Below are 22957 nucleotides of genomic sequence, written 5' to 3'. Positions count from 1 at the left end.
ATACTGCTATTGAACCAATTGCCACTAATGTCCAACTCCTCTAATCTTTCAAAACCTGAACACCATATAGCTTTTATGTTATTGGAAGATACTGTTTTTGAATTTGTAAAAAAAGAAAATAATTTTAAGTAGCCACACTCTAACTAACCTAGTCAATAGAGTGTCTCTGTAATTAATCAGTTACAAGTAACACTATAACTACACATAAATTACATGACACTTTAAAAATTGCATCAAATTTAAGTTCAACATGAAATTCAATTATTATTATATAAATAAGGCTTAATGACTAAAATAATTTCATTCTTTTCTCAAAGTTACAATTTAACCTGTTTAGTTTAAATTTTAGAATCAAAATTAGAATAAATATTTTACTAATTTAATTCAATAAGAAATTGATATTCAATCTCTTTGTGGCATTACTGCAATCAGAATCAATATTAAAATATGAAATTCAATTGAATTTCATAAAACTCATGTTTAAGTATAATTTCATAGTTATTAGAATTCATTTACCCTTACTTTCTAAAATATCCCATATAGTAAAACAACAATTTTTATTTTAAAATTTTTTGACTGTTAAAATAGAAGTTTAAGACAACAATATATTCGAGAAATTGTTTAACTATCAAACTAAAAACTCATTTTGTCCACTCTAAAATTGAAATTGATTAAAACAAATAGGATGAAATTATAAATATTATTTCTTATCAGCTTAATAAAGAAAAATGTAATTTAAAAAAATATAAGAATTAAAATATCATAATTTTTAATAATTCTAGAGGCCAAATATAATAACTATTATTTACCCAATTCTAATAAAAATAAATTTCGAGAAAAACCCATACATAAAAATCACAATAACTATATTTTGATAATAGGACATTTAACAATTTCAAGAACTGATAATAATTATAACAAGTTACCTAATTATTAGAACTAATAAAACTTAAAATTTTAACACAAATTATCATTTTTTATGTTTTATTACATTTATAAAAAATTAAAATTAAGATTAGAGAAAACAAATTTATAAAATAAATTTTGATACTTGCAAAAAAGACAAAAAAAACTATAATAATTTTTTTTTTTATAAGTGAGGAGATAAAACTACAACAAAGTGAAAAAAAATAAATATAAATACAAAATTACTATTTTTTTATTATTATATATTATTATATATAATATATAAAACTGCTTTATATATATATATATATATATATATATATATATATATATAAAGGATGCACGTTCTAATAAAAATAAAAAAATTAAGAGTTTTAATATATTTTTTTTAAATTTACCTCTATGCAGTTATTAGTTAAAGAGTGATTTACAAGCCATACTGCTGAAATTTTTTATTTTTATAAAGAAAATATATTTAAATGTTAAGAATTATACATATTCAAAAGATTAAATTCATAGAGGTCAATTATATATTTTTTCTTTATTAATTACATAAAGTATTGCATAGTTAAATTTTTAATCGATTTTATTTATTGTTAATATTTTATAATTTCAATATTATTTTAACTCACTTTGAAAATTTTTTGAATTCGTCACTAAGCTGCCATATGTGAATGCTTTATACATTCACATATGGCAGCTCTAAAAGATAAATTGGATTATTTTATATCTACTAATAAAAATAATAAATGAGATGGGATATGAAATTACCTTTAAGTGAGAGGGAACCGTTGAATTTATTGTAAATTATATCCAGTACTTCCAAATTTTTCAGATTATTTAATTATGAACCATGTGTAGTTGTGAAAAAAAAAAAACAAAAAGATATATATTAGAGATGAAATTATAATAAGTCATCTACAAAATATTGTAAGTTACTATTTTTAAATTTCTCTGAAAAAACTATTTTATAAGTGATCTAAAACTTAAATTCTTCAAATTTGATAATTTTAAAGCATACAGTTTCAGTTACTATTCACTTTATACAGTTTTGTTCATTCATTTTATACAGCTGAAATTAAGTGAAAAACTATATTTTTCGTGACTGAATTCTATCAAATTTAAGTTCAATATGAAGTTCAATTATCATCAAAATAAGGCCTAATGATTAAAAAAAAAAGTCAACTTTTTTCTTAAAATTACAATTTTATTCGAATTATATCATATTTAACTTAAAATTATATGTCATTAAAGAAGAAAAGATAAAAAAATTTACAATATACATAATCTATGTAATAAATCTTAAAACAATTGCTTAAACATGTATATTTTTTTTTTTTAATTTTATATGTGATATTGTAAAACTATCAAAAATATTTTGAAAAATCCATTTATGTTTACAAAATAATTAATTTATCAATAAATATAATTCACCCCAAGATCTGAAGTTCATCTTAAATTGGTAGGATGTTATTGAATCCGTTGCCACTTATACATAAGGATTTCAAGTTTTCCAATTTACTTAATTTTGAACCAAGAGCAAAAAAATACAATAAAAAGAATGAGTGTGAAGAAAACAATTTGAAGAATCAAACCTTGGATAGGGAAGCAACCTTCCATGCTATTCTCTCTAATTTTTAACGTCCTAAGTGATGTAAGAGCACTTAATGATGATAATATACTATTATTGAACCGATTGTAACTGATGTCCAAATCCTCTAATCTTTCAAAACCTGTACACCATATAACTTTCATGTTATTTCAGGACATAATTAATTATTAATAAGCCTATGTAGTTGTGTAAAAAAAATGCACATATTAGAGATGAAATTATATAAAGTCATCTAGAAAAAATTGTAAGATACCATTTTTGAATTTCCCAAAAAAAATTTAATTAATTGGAATTATGTTAGACTAACTACTTGTATGAAAATTAATATTTTTGTGACTAAATTGCATCAGATTCAAGTTCAATATGAAGTTCAATTATTACTAAAATAATGCTTAATGAATAAAAAATGTCAATTTTTTTTCTTAAACTTATAATTTAATCTAACAGTCTTAATTTTCATAATATACCAACTTATATTTCATGTTAGATTTCTTATGAAAGTTCTGTTATAACTAAATGACATTAATTATTTGCAAGAAAAGCATGTTTTAGTGTTAAATTGTAATCAATTGAAATTTTATATCAATAATAAAAATTATAAATTTTAATATTAATTTCTATTGCTGCACTATTTAATAAAATTATGATTCATATTTTATTTATCTTAATATTTTATTTGAATTATATCATATTTAACATAAAATTATATGTCCACTTAAAGAAAATGTAATTTACAATATACATAATCTATATAATTAATCTTAAAACAATTTCTTAAAATGAAGATAAGGTTTCAAATTTATATGCGATTTTCTGAAAAAAAAAACCATTTATTTATTATAAAAATAATTCTTTTTTAAATGCAATGACAATTCACCAATAGGGATCTTAAAACTAAAATTTTCACATTATTTAATTATGAATCATATGTAGTTGTGCATGCAAAAATTAAAAAATAAAAAATATACATATATTAGAGATGAAATTATAATAAGTGAGATCAACTAACTATATTTTTATGACGAAATTGTATCAAATTCAAATTCAACAATGAAATTCAATTATTATTAAATTAAAATTTGCCTAGTGATTAAAAAAAGTCAATTTTTTTTTCAAAATTACAATTTAATCTAATAATATTCTTTGAATTATACCATATTTAACTGAAAAATATGTCATTAAAAAAGAAAAGATATCAGATTTACAATTACATAATTTATATAATAAATCTTAAAATAATTGCTTAAAACATGAAAATCATTTTTTATTTTATATGTGATTTTGTAAAACTATCAAAAAAATTTGAAAAATCCATTTATTTTTATAAAAATAATTAATTTATAAAACTAAACAAAATAAATAGCTTCTAATAAATAAGACAGCAATTAATTCATGTGTGTAAATATATCAACCCACTTTAACTTTTGAGAAAAGTACCCAAAAAAAAAAAATCCTTGTGTTTTATTTTTTTGTCAAAATAGTGCCTTGCGCTTGTCACCGTTAGCATTTTTAAGCCAAACTATTTAACAACATTAACTCTGCTGATATGGTACTGACGTAGAATTAAATATTTAATAAAATATAATTTTTAATCTAATTAGTTCCACATATAATTAAAATTATTTAATTTTTAATGAAAATAAAAATAAAAATTAATTTTTTATAGAGAAAATAGAAATTGATTTTTAATAATGAAAAAAACCAAGCTTTGACATTTCTCCTTTCTCATATTTTCTCACTCTTTTCCTGAGAAACAAATAAAATCTAAATTCAGTCATTGCCCAACCTCTTATCAGACACCTCCATAATTATTAAAAATCTCACATTAAAAAAATATAAAGTAAAAGGGTCTAACATTTTTTTTTTAAATTTAATATAATATTAGAGTCTGAATTAAGTTATTACTTTTAATTGTTCATAAAATTATATATATTTTAGCTCGTATATAATAAAAATATTAATTATTAAATGACAATTATAAGGGAGGAGTGTTAGAAATTTCACACTGAAATAATTGCCTAGTACTCAAGTATGCACCCTTCTCAATGCAACCACCACACCCATTCCAATAGGAACTGGAAGCTAGCAATCTTGGTCCTAGGTCATTGCCCTCACACCACCTCAGGAAGACAGGAACCATCGCACTGAATCCATAGACATCGGGCTTACAGGTGGCTTTGCCAATATTAAAGCATCCAGGGACAATGTAGCCCATTATTCCAGGCATGCCTTTGAGCTTTGCATAGGAGATTTTCTCATTCTAAGGCATGAGCCAGCCCAAAAGGCAGGAGCCAGCCCAAAATCTCCTAAGCCAGCATTGAAGTTGGAATCCAAAAAAACTTGTGGCTAACCCAAATCAGCAAAATCCACAAAAATCCCCGAATCAAAACCAACCCACAAAATCTTTTGTGTTAATCTTCTATTGCTTTTCTATTTATTTCAAGAATGGATAAATTGCAGAGAAGAAATTTCAAATAACTCATCTTCACTTTTGTGTTGTAGAAAATTGAGAAGATTAGAATGGGTAAGGTAATAATGAGAAAATAAAGATGGATGAGATATTTTGAGCATAAACGACATCGGCATGATAAGTTAAGGTGTAATTTCAATTTGGCTTAATTATTTAGCAACGGCTAGACTTATTCAATATTTACGAACTCTATGAATGTTTCTTTGTTCTTTGCGTCAAGGACGTAGTGAAAGGAATATCCCTATTATTGATTTAAGACTAGATGGTTATGATGACAGTATGGTTGGGTTTAAGAAATACAGGATATGGGAATTAAAAATGAGAATCAAAAGCTTGAGTTTGCACAGCTATATGATTGGATTTAAGAAATGCATGATTTGGGAATTGGGGAAGGACATGTTCTTCGCTTTCTTTTCCTTTTTAATTTTTAAATTCAATTAAAATAAAAAATATAATTTTATTTAAATAATTTTAGAAAATGTAAATTTAAGTTATTTAATTTCTATTTATTATTTGTTGAACCAGTTAAATTAATTTTTTTTATTTTTATTTGTTAGTGGGACCCATTCTATTACAATATATTATTTTAATATGTTATGTTAGCAGCTTAACACCGCTAGTGTCATTTGAAACATTTGTGCTAACGGAAACAATCTCAAGACACAATTTTGACGAAAAATGAAACATAAACATAAAGTGTCAAAGCATGAAGCCACATGATTTTTTTTTCCCTTAATTTTTTTTTATGTGATTCACTATTGTATTATTTCATATATAAATAATAACTATGCTTCATGCTTATACATATATAAAGGATGTACATTCAGACAAAAATAAAAGAAAGAAGGAAAATTTTAAGAGTTTTAATATTTTTCTAAAAAAATTGCGTATATGAAATTATTAGCTAAAGAATGATTTACAAAGCATACTTTTGAAAATTTTTATTCATATAAAGAAAATTTATTTAATAATGTTAATAATTATACTTATTCAAAAAATAAATAAATTCATAGAGATTAATTATGAATATTTTCTTTATTAATTACATAAAGTATTGCATAGTTATATTTTTAATCGATTTTATTTATTGTTAATATTTTATAATTTCAATATTATTTTAACTCACTTTGAAAATTTTTTGAATTCGTTAGTTAAGTCAAGCATATTTTAAAGCGGACACATGATAGCTCTAAAAGATAAATTGGGTTATTTTATATCCAACAATAAAAGAACAAATGAGATGGGATATGAAGTTACCTTCATGTGAGAGGGAACCGTTGAATTCATTGTAACTTATATCCAGTGTTTCCAAATGTTTCAGATTATTTAATTCTGACCATGTAATTGTGAAAAAAAAAATAAAAAGATATATATTAGAGATGAAATTATAATAAGTCATCTACAAAATATTGTAAATTACTATTTTTAAATTTCTCTAAAAAAAATTATTTTAAAAGTGATCTAAAACTTAAATTCTTCAAATTTAATAATTTTATAGCATACAGTTTCACTTTATACAGTTTTGTTTATTCATTTTATATATCTGAAATTAAGCAAAGAACTATATTTTTGTGACTAAATTTCATCAAATTTAAGTCCAATATAAAGTTCAATTATCATCAAAATAAGGCCTAATTATTAAAAAAAGTCAACTTTTTTTCTTAAAATTACAATTTTATCTGAATTATACCATATTTAACTGAAAAATATATGTCATTAAAAAAGAAAATATATCAGATTTACAATTCATAATTTATATAATAAATCTTAAAACAATTGCTTAAAACATGAAAATCATTTTTTTATTTTATATGTGATATTGTAAAACTATCAAAAATATTTTGAAAAATCCATTTATGTTTACAAAATAATTAATTTATCAATAAATATAATTCACCCCAAGATCTGCGGTTCATCTTAAATTGGTAGGATGTTATTGAATCCGTTGCCACTTATACATAAGGATTTCAAGTTTTCCAATTTACTTAATTTTGAATCAAGAACGAAAAAATACAATAAAAAGAATTAAGTGTGAAGAAAACAATTTCAAGAATCAAACCTTGGATAGGGAAGGAACCTTCCATGTTATTCCATCTAATTTTCAAAGTCCTAAGTGATGTAAGAGCACCCAATGATGATAATATACTTTTATTGAACAAATTATCACTGATGTCCAAATCCTCTAATCTTTCAAAACCTGTACACCATATAACTTTCATGTTATTTTATGACATAATTAATTATTAATAAGCCTATGTAGTTGTGTTAAAAAAATGCACATATTAGAGATGAAATTATAATAAGTCATCTAGAAAAAATTGTAAGATACCGTTTTTGAATTTCTCAAAAAAATTTTTTAATTAATTGGAATTATGTTAGACTAACTACCTGTATGAAAATTAATATTTTTGTGACTAAATTGCATCAAATTGAAGTTCAACATGAAATTCAATGAGTAAAAAAAGTCATTTTTTTACTTAAAATTACAATTTAATCTAACAGTCTTAATTTTCATAATATACCAACTTATATTTCATGTTAGATTTCTTATGAAAGTTCTGTTATAACTAAATGACATTAATTATTTGCAAGAAAAGCATGTTTTAGTGTTAAATTGTAACCAATTGAAATTTTATATCAATAATAAAAATTATAAATTTTAATATTAATTTCTACTGCTGTACTATTTAATAAAATTACGGTTCATATTTATTTATCTTAATATTTTATTTGAATTATATCATATTTAACATAAAATTAGATGTCCACATAAAAAAATGTAATTTACAATATACATAATCTATATAATTAATTTTAAAACAATTTCTTAAAATGAAGACAAGGTTTTAAATTTATATGTGATTTTCAGAAAAAAAAATTATTTATTATAAAAATAATTCTTTTTTAAATGCAAAGACAATTCACCAATAGGGATCTTAAAACTAAAATTTTTTAAAAAAGTATATATTAGAGATGAAATTATAATAAGTCATCTACAAAAGGTTAGAAGTTACTGTTTTTGAATTTCTAAAATCAAAAACTGTCTTAGCAGTGAGATCAACTAACTATATTTTGGTGATGAAATTGTATCAAATTCAAGTTCAACAACGAAGTGCAATTATTATTAAATTAAATTTTGCCTAATGATTAAAAAAAGTCAATTTTTTTTTTCAAATTTCAATTTAATCTAATAGTTTTCTTTGAATTATACCATATTTAACTGAAAAATATATGTCATTAAAAAAGAAAAGATGTCAGATTTACAATTCCATAATTTATATAATAAATCTTAAAACAATTGCTTAAAACATGAAAATCATTTTTTTATTTTATATGTGATTTTGTAAAACTATCAAAAAATTTTGAAAAATCCATTTATTTTCATAACAATAATTAATTTATAAAACTAAACAAAATAAATAGCTTCTAATAAATAAGACAGCAATTAATTCATGTGTGTATGTATATCAACCCACTTTAACTTTTGAGAAAAGTACCAAAAAAAAAAAAATCCTTGTGATTTTGCTCTTTGACACTTTAGAATTTGTATTTTATTTTTTGTCAAAATAGTGCCTTGTAATTGTCACCGTTAGCATTTTTAAGCCAAACTATTTAACACCGTTAACTCTTGCTGATATGGTACTGACGTACAATTAAATATTTAATAAAATATAATTTTTAATCTAATTAGTTCCCCATATAATAAAAAATATTTAATTTTTAATGAAAATAAAAATAAAAATTAATTTTTTGTAGAGAAAATAGAAATTAATTTTTAATAATGAAAAGCCCAAGCTTTGATATTTCCCCTTTCTCATATTTTCTCACTCTTTCCCTGAGAAACAAACAAAATCTAGTTGTAGTCATTGCCCAACCTCTCATCAGCCACCTCTATAATTATTGAAAATCTCACATTGAAAAAATATAAAGTAAAAAGGTGTAACATTCTTTCTAAATTTAATATAATATTAGAGCCCAAATTGAGTTGTCACTTTCAATTACTCATAAAATTATATAATTTAGCTCATATTTGATAAAAATATTGATTGTCAAGTGACAACCATATTGCCCTCAAGGGGAGGAGTATTAAAAATTTCACATTGAATTAAATTAGATTAACTACTTACAAGAAAATTATATTCTCATGACTAAGGAAAGAAATTGTAACTGATTGAATTGATTCATTTCTACAACTTTATGGTATATGTTACCAGCTAACAAAGGTAACTATACCTTAACTAATCCAGTTAGTAGAGTGACCTTTGTAACTACTCAGTTCCAAGTAAAGCTATAACTACGAGATTGTGACCAAAATAAGAAAACACTACTACATATAAATTATATTGTACTTTAAAAATTACATCAAATTCAAGTTCAACATGAAGTTCAATTATCATTAAAATAAGGCTTAATAAGTCATTTTTTTCTCAAAATTACATTTTAATCTAACAGTTTCAATTTTCATAATATATTAAATTTTATTTCATGTTAGATTTAACTAAATGACATTAATTATTTGCAAGAAAAAGCATGTTTTAGTGATTAAATTGTAACAAATTGAGATTTTATAACAATAAAAAAATTATAAATTTTAATATTAATTTCTATTGCTGCACTATTTAATAAAATTATGATTCATATTTTATTTATCTTAATATTTTATTTGAATATATCACATTTAACATAAAATTGTATGTCATTAAAAAAAGATATGCAATTTACAATATATATAATCTATATAATTAATCTATCGAAAACATTTGAAAAATCCATTTATTAGTCGGATGTTATGATAGAATAAGTGTGAAGAAAACAATTCCAAGAATCAAACATACCTTTGCTAGGGAAGGAACCTTCCATCTTATTGTCTTCAAGAATCAAAGACTTAAGTGATTTAAGAGCACCCAATGATGATAAGATGCTATTATTGAACCGATTGTAACTGATATCCAACTCCTCTAATTTTTCAAAACCTATACACCATATAACTTCTATGTTATTTCAAGACATAATTAATTAATTAATAAGCTTCTATGTAGTTGTGCAAAAAAGAAAAATAAAAATGCATATGTTAGAGATAAAATTACAATAAGTCATCTAGAAAAGATGGCAAGATGCTGTTTTTGAATTTCTCAAGAAAACAAAATTTCAAGTAGCTAGAATTAAGTTAGATTAACTACCTACAAGAAAATTATATTCATGTGACTGAATTGTTTCTACTAACTTTATGGGATATATGTATGCCAGCTAACAAAAGTAACCACACCCTAACTAATCCAGCTGGTAGAGTGACTTATGTAACTAATCAATTATAAGTAAAGTTATAACTACGTGACTGTGACCAAAATAAGAAAACACTGCTACATATAAATTATATCATATTTTAGAAATTGCATTAAATTCGAGTTCAACAGAAGTCCAATTATCATTAAAATAAGGCTTAATAAGTCATCTTTTTTCTCAAAATTACAATTTAGTCTAACAGTTTTAATTTTCATAATATACTAACTTTTATTTCATGTTAGATTTAACTAAAAGACATTAATTATTTGCAAGAAAAGCATGTTTTAGGGATTAAATTGTAACAAATTGAAATTTCATAACAATAAAAATTACAAAGAATGGATAAATTGCAGAGAAGAAATTACAAAAAACTCATCTTCGCTTGTGTCTTAAAAAATTGAGAAGATAAGAATGGATAAGGTAATACTAAGAAAATAAAGAAGGGTGAGATATTTTGAACATAAACGACATCGACATGATAAGTTAAGGTGTAATTTCAGTTTGGTTTAATTATTTAGCAACAGTTAGACTAATTCAATATTTACGAACTCTATGAATGTTTCTTTATTCTTTGCGTCAAGGACGTAGTGAAAGGAATATCCCTATTATTGATTTAAAACTAGATGGTTATGATGGTTGTATGGTTGGGTTTAAGATATACAGGATTTGGGAAGTAAGAATGGGAATCAAAAGCTTGAGTTTGCACAGCTATATGGTTGGATTTAAGAAATGCAGGATTTGGGAATTAGGGAAGAACATGTTCTTCGTGTTCTTTTCTTTTTTAATTTTTAAATTCAACTAAAATAAAAATATAATTTTATTTAAATAATTTTAGAAAATACAAATTTAAGTTATTTAATTTCTATTTATTATTTGTTGAACCAACTAAATTAAAAATTTATTTTTTTAATTTTTATTTGTTTGTGGGACCCATTCTATTAAAATATATTATTTGAAAAATATATTAAAATATATTATTTTTTTAATTTTTATTTGTTTGTGGGACCCATTCTATTAAAATATATTATTATTAAAATATATTATTATTTTTTTTAACAATCTCAAGATATAATTTTGACAAAAAAATGAAACATAAATCCTAAAGTGTCAAAGCGTGAAGCCACATAAATAATAACTATGCTTCATGCATACACATATATAAAGGATATACATTCAGCCAAAAACAAGAGAAAGAAGAAAAATTTTAAGAGTTTTAATATTTTTTTAAAAAAACTACCTATATGAAATTATTAGTTAAAGAATGATTTACAAAGCATACTTTTGAAAATTTTTATTTATATAAAGAAAATATATTTAATAATGTTAATAATTATACGTATTCAAAAAATAAATAAATTCATAGAGATTAATTATAAATATTTTCTTTATTAATTATTTGTTTATTTGTTGTTAAATTTTTAATCTATTTTATTTGTTATTAATATTTTGTAATTTCAATATTATTTCTATTCACTTTGAAAATTTTTTGAATTCGTTAGTTAAGTCAAGCATATTTTTAAAGCGGACACATGATAGCTCTAAAAGATAAATTGGGTTATTTTATATCTAACAATAAAAATAACAAATAAGATGGGATATGAAGTTACCTTCAAGTGAGAGGGAACCGTTGAATACATTGCTACTTATATCCAGTATTTCCAAATTTTTCAGATTATTTAATTCTGAACCATGTGTAATTGTGAAAGAAAAAACAAAAAGATATATATTAGAGATGAAATTATAATAAGTCATCTACAAAATATTGTAAGTTACTATTTTTAAATTTCTGGAAAAATAATTATTTCAGAAGTGATCTAAAATTTGTAAATTCTTCAAATTTACAATATATATAATCTATATAATAAATCTTAAAACAATTGCATATTGATTTTTTTGTTATATGTGATTTTGTAAGACTATCAAAAATAATTTGAAAAATCCATTTATTTTTATAAGAATAAGTGGGAGTAATTGGATGTTCTAATAGAATAAGTGTGAAGAAAAAGATTCCAAAAATTAAACATACCTTGGATAGGGATGGCACCTACCATTGTATCAAACATATCACTAACAATCAAAGTCTTAAGTGATTTAAGAGCACCCAATGATGATAAGATACTACTATTGAACAAATTGCCACTGATATCCAACTCCTCTAATCTTTCAAAACCTCTACATCTTATAGCTTTTATGTTATTTCATGATATAATTGATTAACAAATAAGCTTCTATGCAATTGTGCAAAGAGGAAAAATAAAAATCCATATATTAAAGATGAAATTATAACAAGTTCTAGAAAAAATTACAAGATATTGTTTTTGAATTTCTCAAAAAAAAAAAAATCTTTAATTTCAAGTAGCTGGAATTAAATTAGATTAACTACCTATAAGAAAATTATTTTCATGTGACTAAGGAAAGAAATTGTAACTGAATTGTTTTTACAACTTTATGGTATATATGTATGCCAGCTAACAACAGTAACCGCACCCTAACTAATTCAGCCAGTAGAGTGACTTCTGTAACTAACCAATTATAAGTAAAGTTATAACTACATGACTGTGATCAAAATAAGAAAACACTGCTACGTATAAATTTTATCATATCTCAAAATTACAATTTAATCTAACAGTTTTAATTTTCATAATATGCAATTTACAATATACATAATCTATATAATTAATCTATCAAAAACATTTGAAAAACCCATTTATTAGTTGGATGTTATGATAGAATAAGTATGAAGAAAACAATTTTAAGAATCAAACATACCTTTGCTAGGGAAGGAACCTCTCATGTTATTCCTACTAAGAATCAAAGACTTAAGTGATGTAAGAGCACCCAATGATGATAATATGCTATTATTGAACCAATTGTAAGTAAGGTCCAAGGTTTCTAGCTTATTTAATTCTGATAATCTTTCAAAACCTGCACATATATAGTATACACCTCTTTACACTACAAAAAATTAACTTCAGTAGAGATGAAATTGACATAGCTTGTAATGCCCATAGATACATTGGAAAAGATGAAATTGATTGTAGATTTATGAAATATCATGATATATAAACCTTCGAATAAAGCATATCTTTGTTAGGGAAGAAATTTTCTTTCTACTGTAATTAAGTGTTGAAGACTGAATCTTATAAAAAAAAAAAAAGTAAAGTCTTAAGTGATATAAGAGAACCTAATGATAATAAGATACTGTTATTGAATCTAGTGAAACTGATGTCCCACTCTGATATAAGAGTACCCAATGTAATAAACGTTTTATTCTATTAATTGTTACTAAGAATCAAAGTCATAAGTAATATAAGAACACCTAATGAATTATGAATTAAAGTCTTAGGTGATGTAAGAGCACTCAATGATGATAAAATTCTATTATTAAAATAATTAACTGTAAGATCTAAGACTTCTAATTTCTTCAATTTTGATTATCTTTCAAAACCTAAATATATTATAGAGCAAAATCTTTCAAAATCTTTTAGAGCAGTGCACCCAATAATGTACTGAAATAGTATATTTGGCAAACAAATAAAAAAAATTATAATATAGATAGAAGAGCATAGGATATGTACCTTCATCATAATCAATGAAACCACCAATTACATTGTACGATAAATTAAGATTTTTGAGCTCTTTCAACTGCTGGAACATTGACAACTTTATAAACCAAATATTTTCATCATCATAAAATGATTCGCTATCTATGTCATGTTGTCGTGTATTGTTGAGGAAGAGCTCAATCACGTGACTTGTAGTAGAATTACACGTGACACGCTCCCATTTACAGCAGTCACTCATTGAATCATCAACCCAAGAAGAAAGAAGATGATCTGCATCAGCTCCATCTGATACAACAAGTTTCTTAAAATTTAAGAGTGCTGATCTCTCAGCTTCAAAGCAACCTTTGCATCCATGGATTTGAATCCACAAGATCATAAAACCCAAAAATAAGCACTTTGCTAAATTTGCCAACTCCATTTGAAAATGTGATGCTCCCATTCACTACTTCTCCCCCTTATAATTACTTATACTCATAACTAGTAGTCTACCATCACATCCATAATGATAAAGACTTTTTTTTTTAATAAAAATATTTAATAAAAATTCCAATTTATAATTTTATGATATTTTTTAAACAGACAGCTCACTCAATGTCATTTAATCAAAAATTAATATTACTATTATTATTATGAATGGAAGTTTATTACGAACTTATTTTTTATAATTATATTATAATGAAAAAGCTATGAACTAGTGTACATGTATGTATAATTATATTTTATACATTCTGTACCCAATATATGTAAGATGGAAAATATTTTAAAATTTTAAATAATATATCCATTAATACAATAAATAATGCTATTTGATTTTGTATTAAAATTAATGGTTTTAGTTTATTTTGAATTGAGAACATTTAATAATAATTTTTTTTCTTAATTTGAGGATGAGTTGTATCCACCAATTCTAATTATATTCAATTTAAAATTCAAGAGAGAGGAAGAATGATTTTAATTTTGAAATTTAATTGTGTCAATTTTGATTTTATTTTAAATAAAAAAAAAGAGTTCAATTTGGTTTAATATATGAGACCATTATCACCTCAAACCTAGAACTCAGGGTTTGTAATTTATAAAACTTTTGGTTAAATTTTTCTTTTTCATTTTTATTGATTTTTTCGTAAATAAATTCATAAAAATTTTCATTATAAAAATTTTAAAATAGTTAAATGGCAATGGACTTGGATTTTTTTTTTCTTTGTAGAAAAGTTTTAATTGAATGTGATGTTTTTAAAATTGTGGTCCTGGAGGAGGACTTTCATGCTCCGATGTGTGTCATAGTCCATAATTGACTTGATCAAATGTGTTTTCATCGGCCTCATCTTGGTTGCATGAATTATTTAATTATAATAAAAAAATAAATTTAATTAATTAAATTTAATTATTGAAATAATTTAATTTATTTTTTGAGAAAAAAAATATTTCAATAAGAAATTTATTTTTCTTAATTTGTTTAAAAATTTTTATATTTAAATAATTTGCCAAATTCTCCATTATTTATAAATATTCTATTATTGTGCAAAATAGTGAAATTAATGAATAAATCCTTTAATGAATATTATTTATTTGTTTATTAAATTAAAATTTGAGTTAATTTAGGTGGTGGCTGCCGGAAAGCTCAGTTGATAGTATATTTATATGAATATTATAAAATTTATATTACCTATTTTAATCGATTGCATTTATAATAAAAATTTATATATATATTTGAAAACCATCTATAATTAATAAAATATATGATTTATTAAAAACATATAAATTACATTGTTTTTATAAAAGTGTAATTTGTAAATTTTTATTAATTATAATAATTATATAACTTTTAAATTTTGGTCCCTCAACATTCAACCCTGCATCCGCCTCTACACACGGACACTCTTATCTCATTCTATATAGAAAAAAGTAGATTAGGTTTAACGTACTTTAAAAGCTAGCTTGAGAGATGACGTTTGTCAAAATTTTTTTATTTAACAAAGTTTTTTTTATCCAAAATTGATGTGGAACAACCTATTCCCTTACAAAAATAGACGATACTTTACACAGGTCAGCGGCTAAGACTCTGCTGGCAAAAATTGAAAAAGAGGACCACTGGACACTGGAAGGCCAGGATCACACTCCCAGCCTCTGTTGTCTCATTTATTAACTTCACATGCAAAACCCCATCTCCCTCTCCCTGCAAGTTTCTTGGTTGTTGGCATTAAATCCACCGCAGGAACTTCCATCTGTGCAAATTAATGCGAGTAGTTGAGGATTCTAGATAGCTTTAAATGTGACAGTTCCTCTACATGAGAAACCTCTTTAATTATATGACCCAGTCCTTGCTTGATTTATGAAAAGAAATGCTCCATTGAGTCGCATATTTTAAGCTGAACAGTGAATAAATTCACACGACAATATCATCTTAGCATTCCTTGTCATTTTCTTTGGAAAATTCGCTCTTTCATCTGTTTCTGACTGGAAGGTTATGCTTATACGTTAACTTGGGGTGACCCTCCGAATGGAATAGTCAAGATAAATTTGTATTTGTCTGTCCCACCAGAAGCTGATTTAGTTGGAGATTTTCGATAAATGCCACTCTGAACAAATTCTTCAAGAACCAACCTAAGTTGACCTAGGTTTTCTACTCAACGGGAAAATCTTGATTACCCTTCATCAGATTGGCGAATCAGGGTGTGGGCCTGCTATATCTTCAATTTCCATGTCATTTAGTTCAGCTCGTTTGATTAAATCACTAAGTTTTTAGTCTTTACAAAGAAATAAATAAGTTTTATTTAATTGTGATGTTTTTAAAATTGTGGTCCTGCAGGAGGACTTTCATGCTCCCTATAAGTGCAATAGTCCATAATTGATTTGATCAAGTCGTTGTTTTCATCAACCTCATCTTGAATGCATGAATCATTCGATTATAATAAAAAAAATTAAATTTTATTTTAATAATAAATAATTTAATTTAAAATATATTTTCTAAAAACTTCATTTTTTTATTATCAATTTAATTACTTTTTAAATGATAATAGGATTAACTAAATTTATTTAATTAATAATATAAATTATAATTCTTTTTTATTTTTTATTAATAATATTAAATATTAAATTATTTTTATTAATAGTATATAACTATAGTTTTATTTTAAATTATAAATTTATAAATTAATATCAAGTATATTTTTTTTGTTAAACTAAATAATCAAATACAACATTTCAATACAATTATATTCAATTAACCATTAAATTTCAATTCAATTTGATTAATATTTTAAATGTATAAAAAAATTTAATTATTTAAATATTTGATTTTATTAATCAAATTTTCACGCTAACCTCATCCCTTAATAAAGGTCCAAATTCTAGCATTAGTTTGTAAGTATTATAATAAGAGATTATAATAAGAGCTATCTCGTTTGATTCTGAAATAAATATATTTTTTAATTTCTTAAAATATACTAAATATGTATATCAGATTTGATTAACATAAGAAAATATATTAAAAAAACAAGTGGAGCATGTATATTATTGTAATACGCTTTATATAAATAAGTTTAATTAATTTTCGTAATTTTTATTTATAATTTTTCATAATAAATATATAATTAAAAAATATAAAATAATCCACTATTCATTCTTAATTGAGGTAAGTGCATTATTCATTTTTTGTTTAATTGACAGCTCAAATTAAACTAATTAAATTGTGGGGTTAAATGACTAAATTTTGTCAGATTCAATTTAAAATTTAAGAGAGAAAGTGATTGAGACCAACACCTTAATTACCTTAGATAGTTTCAGTCTAAATTAAAGTGAAAATTAACAATAAATTCTCATCTCGAGTTTAATTGGGCTAATTATCTAATTTAATTCTTAACCATGCCATGGCCAAACCTTATATAATGGACTTTGAAAAGGAACGTAAAAAGAGTGCAATTTGGTGTAATATGTCAATTCATGGTGTGGGGCGACTTAAGACTAATCATCAGATAACTTAAATATTTTTACTTAAATTTCAGCTTAAAATAATAAATTTTACATAATTATTGGCTGATTGAAAAAAATATTACGTAATTTTAAAGTTTTTTATTGAATTATTTTAAAATGAGATCAAACATTTTAAATGATTTAAGTTGTCAAATTACGATTAATATTTAAGATACCATAAACTATTGAAATAATAATTTAATTTGGTAATATAATGTTGAATGAGTAAAGCCTTCAAAAATATATGAAATAAAGAATGCTAATAAGAAAATTAAGTCATAGGCAAATTAGTAGTTGACTTGGAATTTTTTTTAAGTCTTCACAAAGAAATTGTGGTCCTGCAGGAGGACCTTTCATGCATGTGTGTCATATTGACTTGATCAACAATTGTGGATTTAAATTTTTTTTTTGGGTTAATATATAAAACATAAATAATAAAATATTATAAAAATTTAAAATATAATATTAATATCTTATAATTAGATTGAATGAAAATTTAATATCTTAAAAATTATAATAAAATTATTATTATTATTATTATTATTATTATTATTATAAGGATGGACGATTCTCGAAAATTTTAAATTGAATTAAAAGTCTGTACTAAATCAATAATAACCATATCAAACTTAATTTTGTATTAAAATTAATGGTTTTGGGTTTATTTTAAATTGAAACAATTTAACAATTAAAATTTTTTAATTTGAGGATGAGTTGGATTGTCGAAAAAGTTTATTATTTATTTGTTTATTAAATTAAAATTTGAATTAAATTCAAAGAGTCATTTTTAAATTAAATAGTACATTATCAAATCGCTTTCAAATAAATTTTTAATTTTATAAATTATTTTAGATGTAATGTAAGTAATGTAAATTAAAATAATTAAAGATTGGTTGGAATGAATTGACTAGATTGAATTTGAAAACTCAAAGGGACCCATTCATCTTTCCACGCGCTAAGAAATTTTCCATTTTTAACTAATTTTCCATCGCGCTTCTAGATGTAGCGCATCACTCACTGCAAGCAAATTCGCCCATCCCCTATGACGGGTTGTGCTCTCTACTTGTTGACCACGTATCAAGGAAATTAAATCCCCTTGAGGAGTTATTTGTTAATTCAATTTTCACGGGTGATTTTGTTTCTAATAATTGTGTCGTGTATTCTATTTTTTCTTCTTTTTAATTATAGCATTTATGAAATGATTGTAGAATGCAGGTGAGATGGTAATCGGTGAATATTGTTAAATATTTGATTCGATCAAATCTTATTAGGACGAATTTAAGTTTATTATATAACATTTGTATTGTGTTTAAGTAGAATTTGAATTTAATATTTCAGATATCTGAAATTAAATCCAATTAAATAAAGTTAAATATTTAGTACATACGAGGATTTAATTTCATTTTTTATTAATGAATGAGGAAATAATTATGCTACAATACTATTAAAATATTTTATTTTTATACAAAGGCTTTAAAAAAAAATCTTTTAATGGTATGATGTTATATTTAAATTTGATTAAAAATTATATTTCAAGATTTTAAAAGTATTATATATATATATATATATATATATATTAATTAAAATTATGAAAATATTTGTAATTTGATGATAGAGTTTGGTTTGATAAATAAAGACATAAATTTAATGCATGAAAAATTGATTTGCGATACTATATTGTTCATTTTTTTAATATTTACAATAATATAATATCCAAATTAAATTATTTTTATAAATATTATAGTAGAAAATATAAAATTTTATGATGGGATATTATGTTTTGAAGTTTAGTCTTTTTTTGGAAGAGTGTAAGATTTTATACTAAGTATTGACTGTCAATCAATAATTAATGGCAAGTGGTATGTTATATCCTCTCAAATTTTCCAAAAGAAAGTGGTATTATCATATTTTCAACAACTTTATTCATATACACGTATTGACTGAGATATTTAAATCTTTTTTTATAAACAATCATTTTAATAATTCATTAATTTCTTATCAATAATTCATATTTTCAATAAATTTATTCACAACAGCATGTGTGATACGATTGTTTTTTGAAGAATCAAATAGCTAATTCAGTAACTTATACATATAGACAGGGACAAAACCAACACATGCCTTAGGGGGCCCTAGTCCCCTCAATATTTTTTTTTTAAATTGATATATTATAATTAAAATAAATAGGAGAAGACTAAGCATTTAAGTGAGTCTTCGCCCCACATTTTTTTAAATATTATATATAAAGTTAAAATAATATAAATACACTTTTTTTTTTTAAATTGATTTGGTTTTTGACCTATAATTTCTAACTATGATTTATAGCTAATGATTTGTAATTTTATATAGCTAATTAGAAAAGAATTTAATCATTTTAATTGAGATTCAAATATTTCAAAATTTTAGGTATTATTATTTCATAAATAGTTATATTGTTATTATTTTAACACCAAATTTGCATTTTTTAATTTATTTTTCTCCTTTTATTTTCGTTTTCAACGTATTGAATAAAATACCTCAATGAATTCATGGTTTTTATACTTTAATTTATAATCAATTTGACAATCTTTTTTATAATATATAGTTGGATACTGATTGATAAAGTATAATCAATTAGTATAAGTATTCAAAATATTATATTGCAAAAACTTTTTAATTTAAGGTATACGCGCAAGTAAATTTAGGTGGTGGCTCTAGGAAGGCTTAGGTAATAGTCTATTTATCTGAATATTATAAAATTTATATTACCTATTTTAATCGATTGCATTTATAATAAAAGTTTATATATATATTTGAAAACCATCCATAATTAATAAAATATATGATTTATTAAAAATATATAAATTACATTGTTTTATAAAAGTGTAATTTGAAAATTTTTATTAATTATAATAATTACATAACTTTTAAATTTTGATCCCCCAACATTCAACCATGTATCCGCCTCTGCACACGGATACTGTTATCCTATTCTAATTTATTTTAAAAGCTAATTTGAGGGATGAGGTTTGCCAAAATTTTTATATTTAACAAAAAAATTTTTTTATCTCAAATTAATGTGGAACAACATAATCTCTCACGCCAAGGCTTTTACATTTTGAAAGTTCAAAACATCAATTTGAAAAACGTATACAAGAAGGTTTATGAGATTAAGATGGGTTACGAAATTGCCTAGAAATTAATATAATGTTGAATGACTAACCGTAGACTTGCAATTTTTTTTTTTTAGTCTTTATAAAGAAACATAGAAGTTTAATTTGAGTGTGATGTTTTTAAAATTGTGGTCCTGCAGGAGGACTTTCATGCTCCCTATAAGTGTCATAGTCCATAATTAATTTGATCAAGTCTTTGTTTTCATCAACCTCATTTAGAATGCACGAATTATTCGATTATAATAAAAAAATAATTAAATTTTATTTTAATAATAAATAATTTAATTTAAAATATATTTTTCTAAAAAATTCATTTTTTTATTATCAATTTAATTACCTTTTAAATGATAATAGCATTAACTAAATTTATTTAATTAATAATATAAATTATAATTTTTTTTATTAATAATATTAAATATTAAATTATTTTTATTAATAACATATAACTATAGTTTTATTTTAATTATAAATTTATAAATTAATATCAAATATTTTTTTTTGTTAAACTAAATAATCAAATAGAACTTTTCAATACAATTATATTCAATTAACCATTAAATTTCAATTCAATTTGATTAATATTTTAAATATATAAAAAATTTTAATTATTTAAATATTTGATTTGATTGATCAAATGCTCACGCTAACCTCATCCCTTAATAAAGGTCTGAATTCTAGCATTAGTTTGTAGGTATTATAATAAGAGATTATAATAAGAGCTATCTCGTTTAATTCTGAAATAAATATATTTTTTTGATTTCTTAAAATATGCTAAATATACATCAGATTTGATTAACATAAGAAAATATATTAAAAAAATAAGTGAAGCAGGTATATTATTGTGATATGCTTTATATAAATAAATTTAATTAATTTTCCTAATTTTTATTTATAATTTTCATAATAAATATATAATTAAAAAATATAAAATACATGCACTATTTATTTTTTTTAGTTGACAGTTCAAATCAAACTAATTAAATTGTGGGACTAAAAGACTAAATTTAGTCAAATTCAATTTAAAAAGAACATAAAAAGAGTGTAATTTGGTGTAATATGTCAATTCATAGTTTGGAATGACTTGTACTAATCATCAGATGACTCAAATGTTTTTACTTAAATTTCAACTTAAAATAATAAATTTTAGGTAATTATTGACTGGTTTAAAAAATAAAAAAAAATTAAATCAAAAGCGAATTGGTAGTAGACTTGGAATTTTTTTTTTAAGTCTTCACAAAGAAATAGGTAAGTTCTATTTGAGTGTGATGTGTTTAAAATTGTGGTATTGACTTGATATCAACGGTGGTGGATTAAAAAATTTTTTTTCAGGTTAATATATAAAAAAAATAAAATACTAAAAAAATAAAATATTATAAAAATTGAAAATATAATATTAATATTTTATAATTAAATTGAACTAAATTTAAAGACAGTTATTTTTAATGATTCATTAATTTATTATCAACAACTTACATTTTCAATAACTTTATTCACTGAAACGTATTTACAGAGATGTTTAAATGTGTTTTTGTAGGCCATCATTTTAGTGACTCATTGATTTCTTAGCAACAACATCACTTGTAGTATGATTATCTCATAAAGAATCAAATATCTAATTTGGTAACTTGTACATAGAGACAGAGGCGAACCTAGCACGTACCTCAGAAGGCCCTAGTCCCCCAATTTTTTTTTTTTTAAATTAATATGTTATAATTAAAAGAAATAGAAAAAGACTAAGCATTTAAGTAAGCCTTCGCCCCACATCTTTTTTAAATATTTTATATAAAGTTAACATAATATAAATACACATTTTTTTAAAAAATTGATATGATTTATAGTTCTTAAATCTTAATTCCTATAATTTCTAACTATGATTTATAGTTTAAGATTTGTAATTTTAAATAGCTAAATAGAATAGAATTTAATCATTTTAATTGAGATTCAAATATTTCACAATTTTAGGCATTATTATTTCATAAATAGTTATATTGTTACTTTT

The 22957-nt window shown here is 23.0% G+C and overlaps 1 protein-coding gene across 2 annotated transcripts; it reads right to left on the bottom strand.

Annotated features, from left to right (window-relative positions):
• Positions 1-2366: 2366 nt before the first annotated feature.
• LOC131176810 (receptor-like protein 15) lies at positions 2367-14290 on the bottom strand. 2 transcript variants are annotated; one of them, XM_058141848.1, is made up of 7 exons: positions 13850-14290; positions 13041-13196; positions 11879-11953; positions 9824-9961; positions 7048-7185; positions 6246-6320; positions 2367-2639 (listed from the first exon to the last, which is right to left on the bottom strand). In XM_058141848.1, the coding sequence occupies exons 1-7, from the start codon at positions 14274-14276 to the stop codon at positions 2425-2427; spliced, it is 1224 nt and encodes a 407-aa protein (XP_057997831.1). In that variant the 5' UTR covers positions 14277-14290; the 3' UTR covers positions 2367-2424. The 2 variants fall into 2 exon arrangements, with proteins under 2 accessions (XP_057997831.1, XP_057997832.1); XM_058141849.1 differs by lacking the exon at positions 11879-11953 and having other exon boundaries at positions 2369-2639.
• Between the last annotated feature and the right edge of the window lie 8667 nt (positions 14291-22957).

Source organism: Hevea brasiliensis, unplaced genomic scaffold (assembly GCF_030052815.1).
Source record: "Hevea brasiliensis isolate MT/VB/25A 57/8 unplaced genomic scaffold, ASM3005281v1 Scaf252, whole genome shotgun sequence".
NCBI lineage: Eukaryota > Viridiplantae > Streptophyta > Magnoliopsida > Malpighiales > Euphorbiaceae > Hevea > Hevea brasiliensis.
Note: the sequence above shows the minus strand (reverse complement) of the source record. Positions and strands in the feature narration are given on the sequence as shown.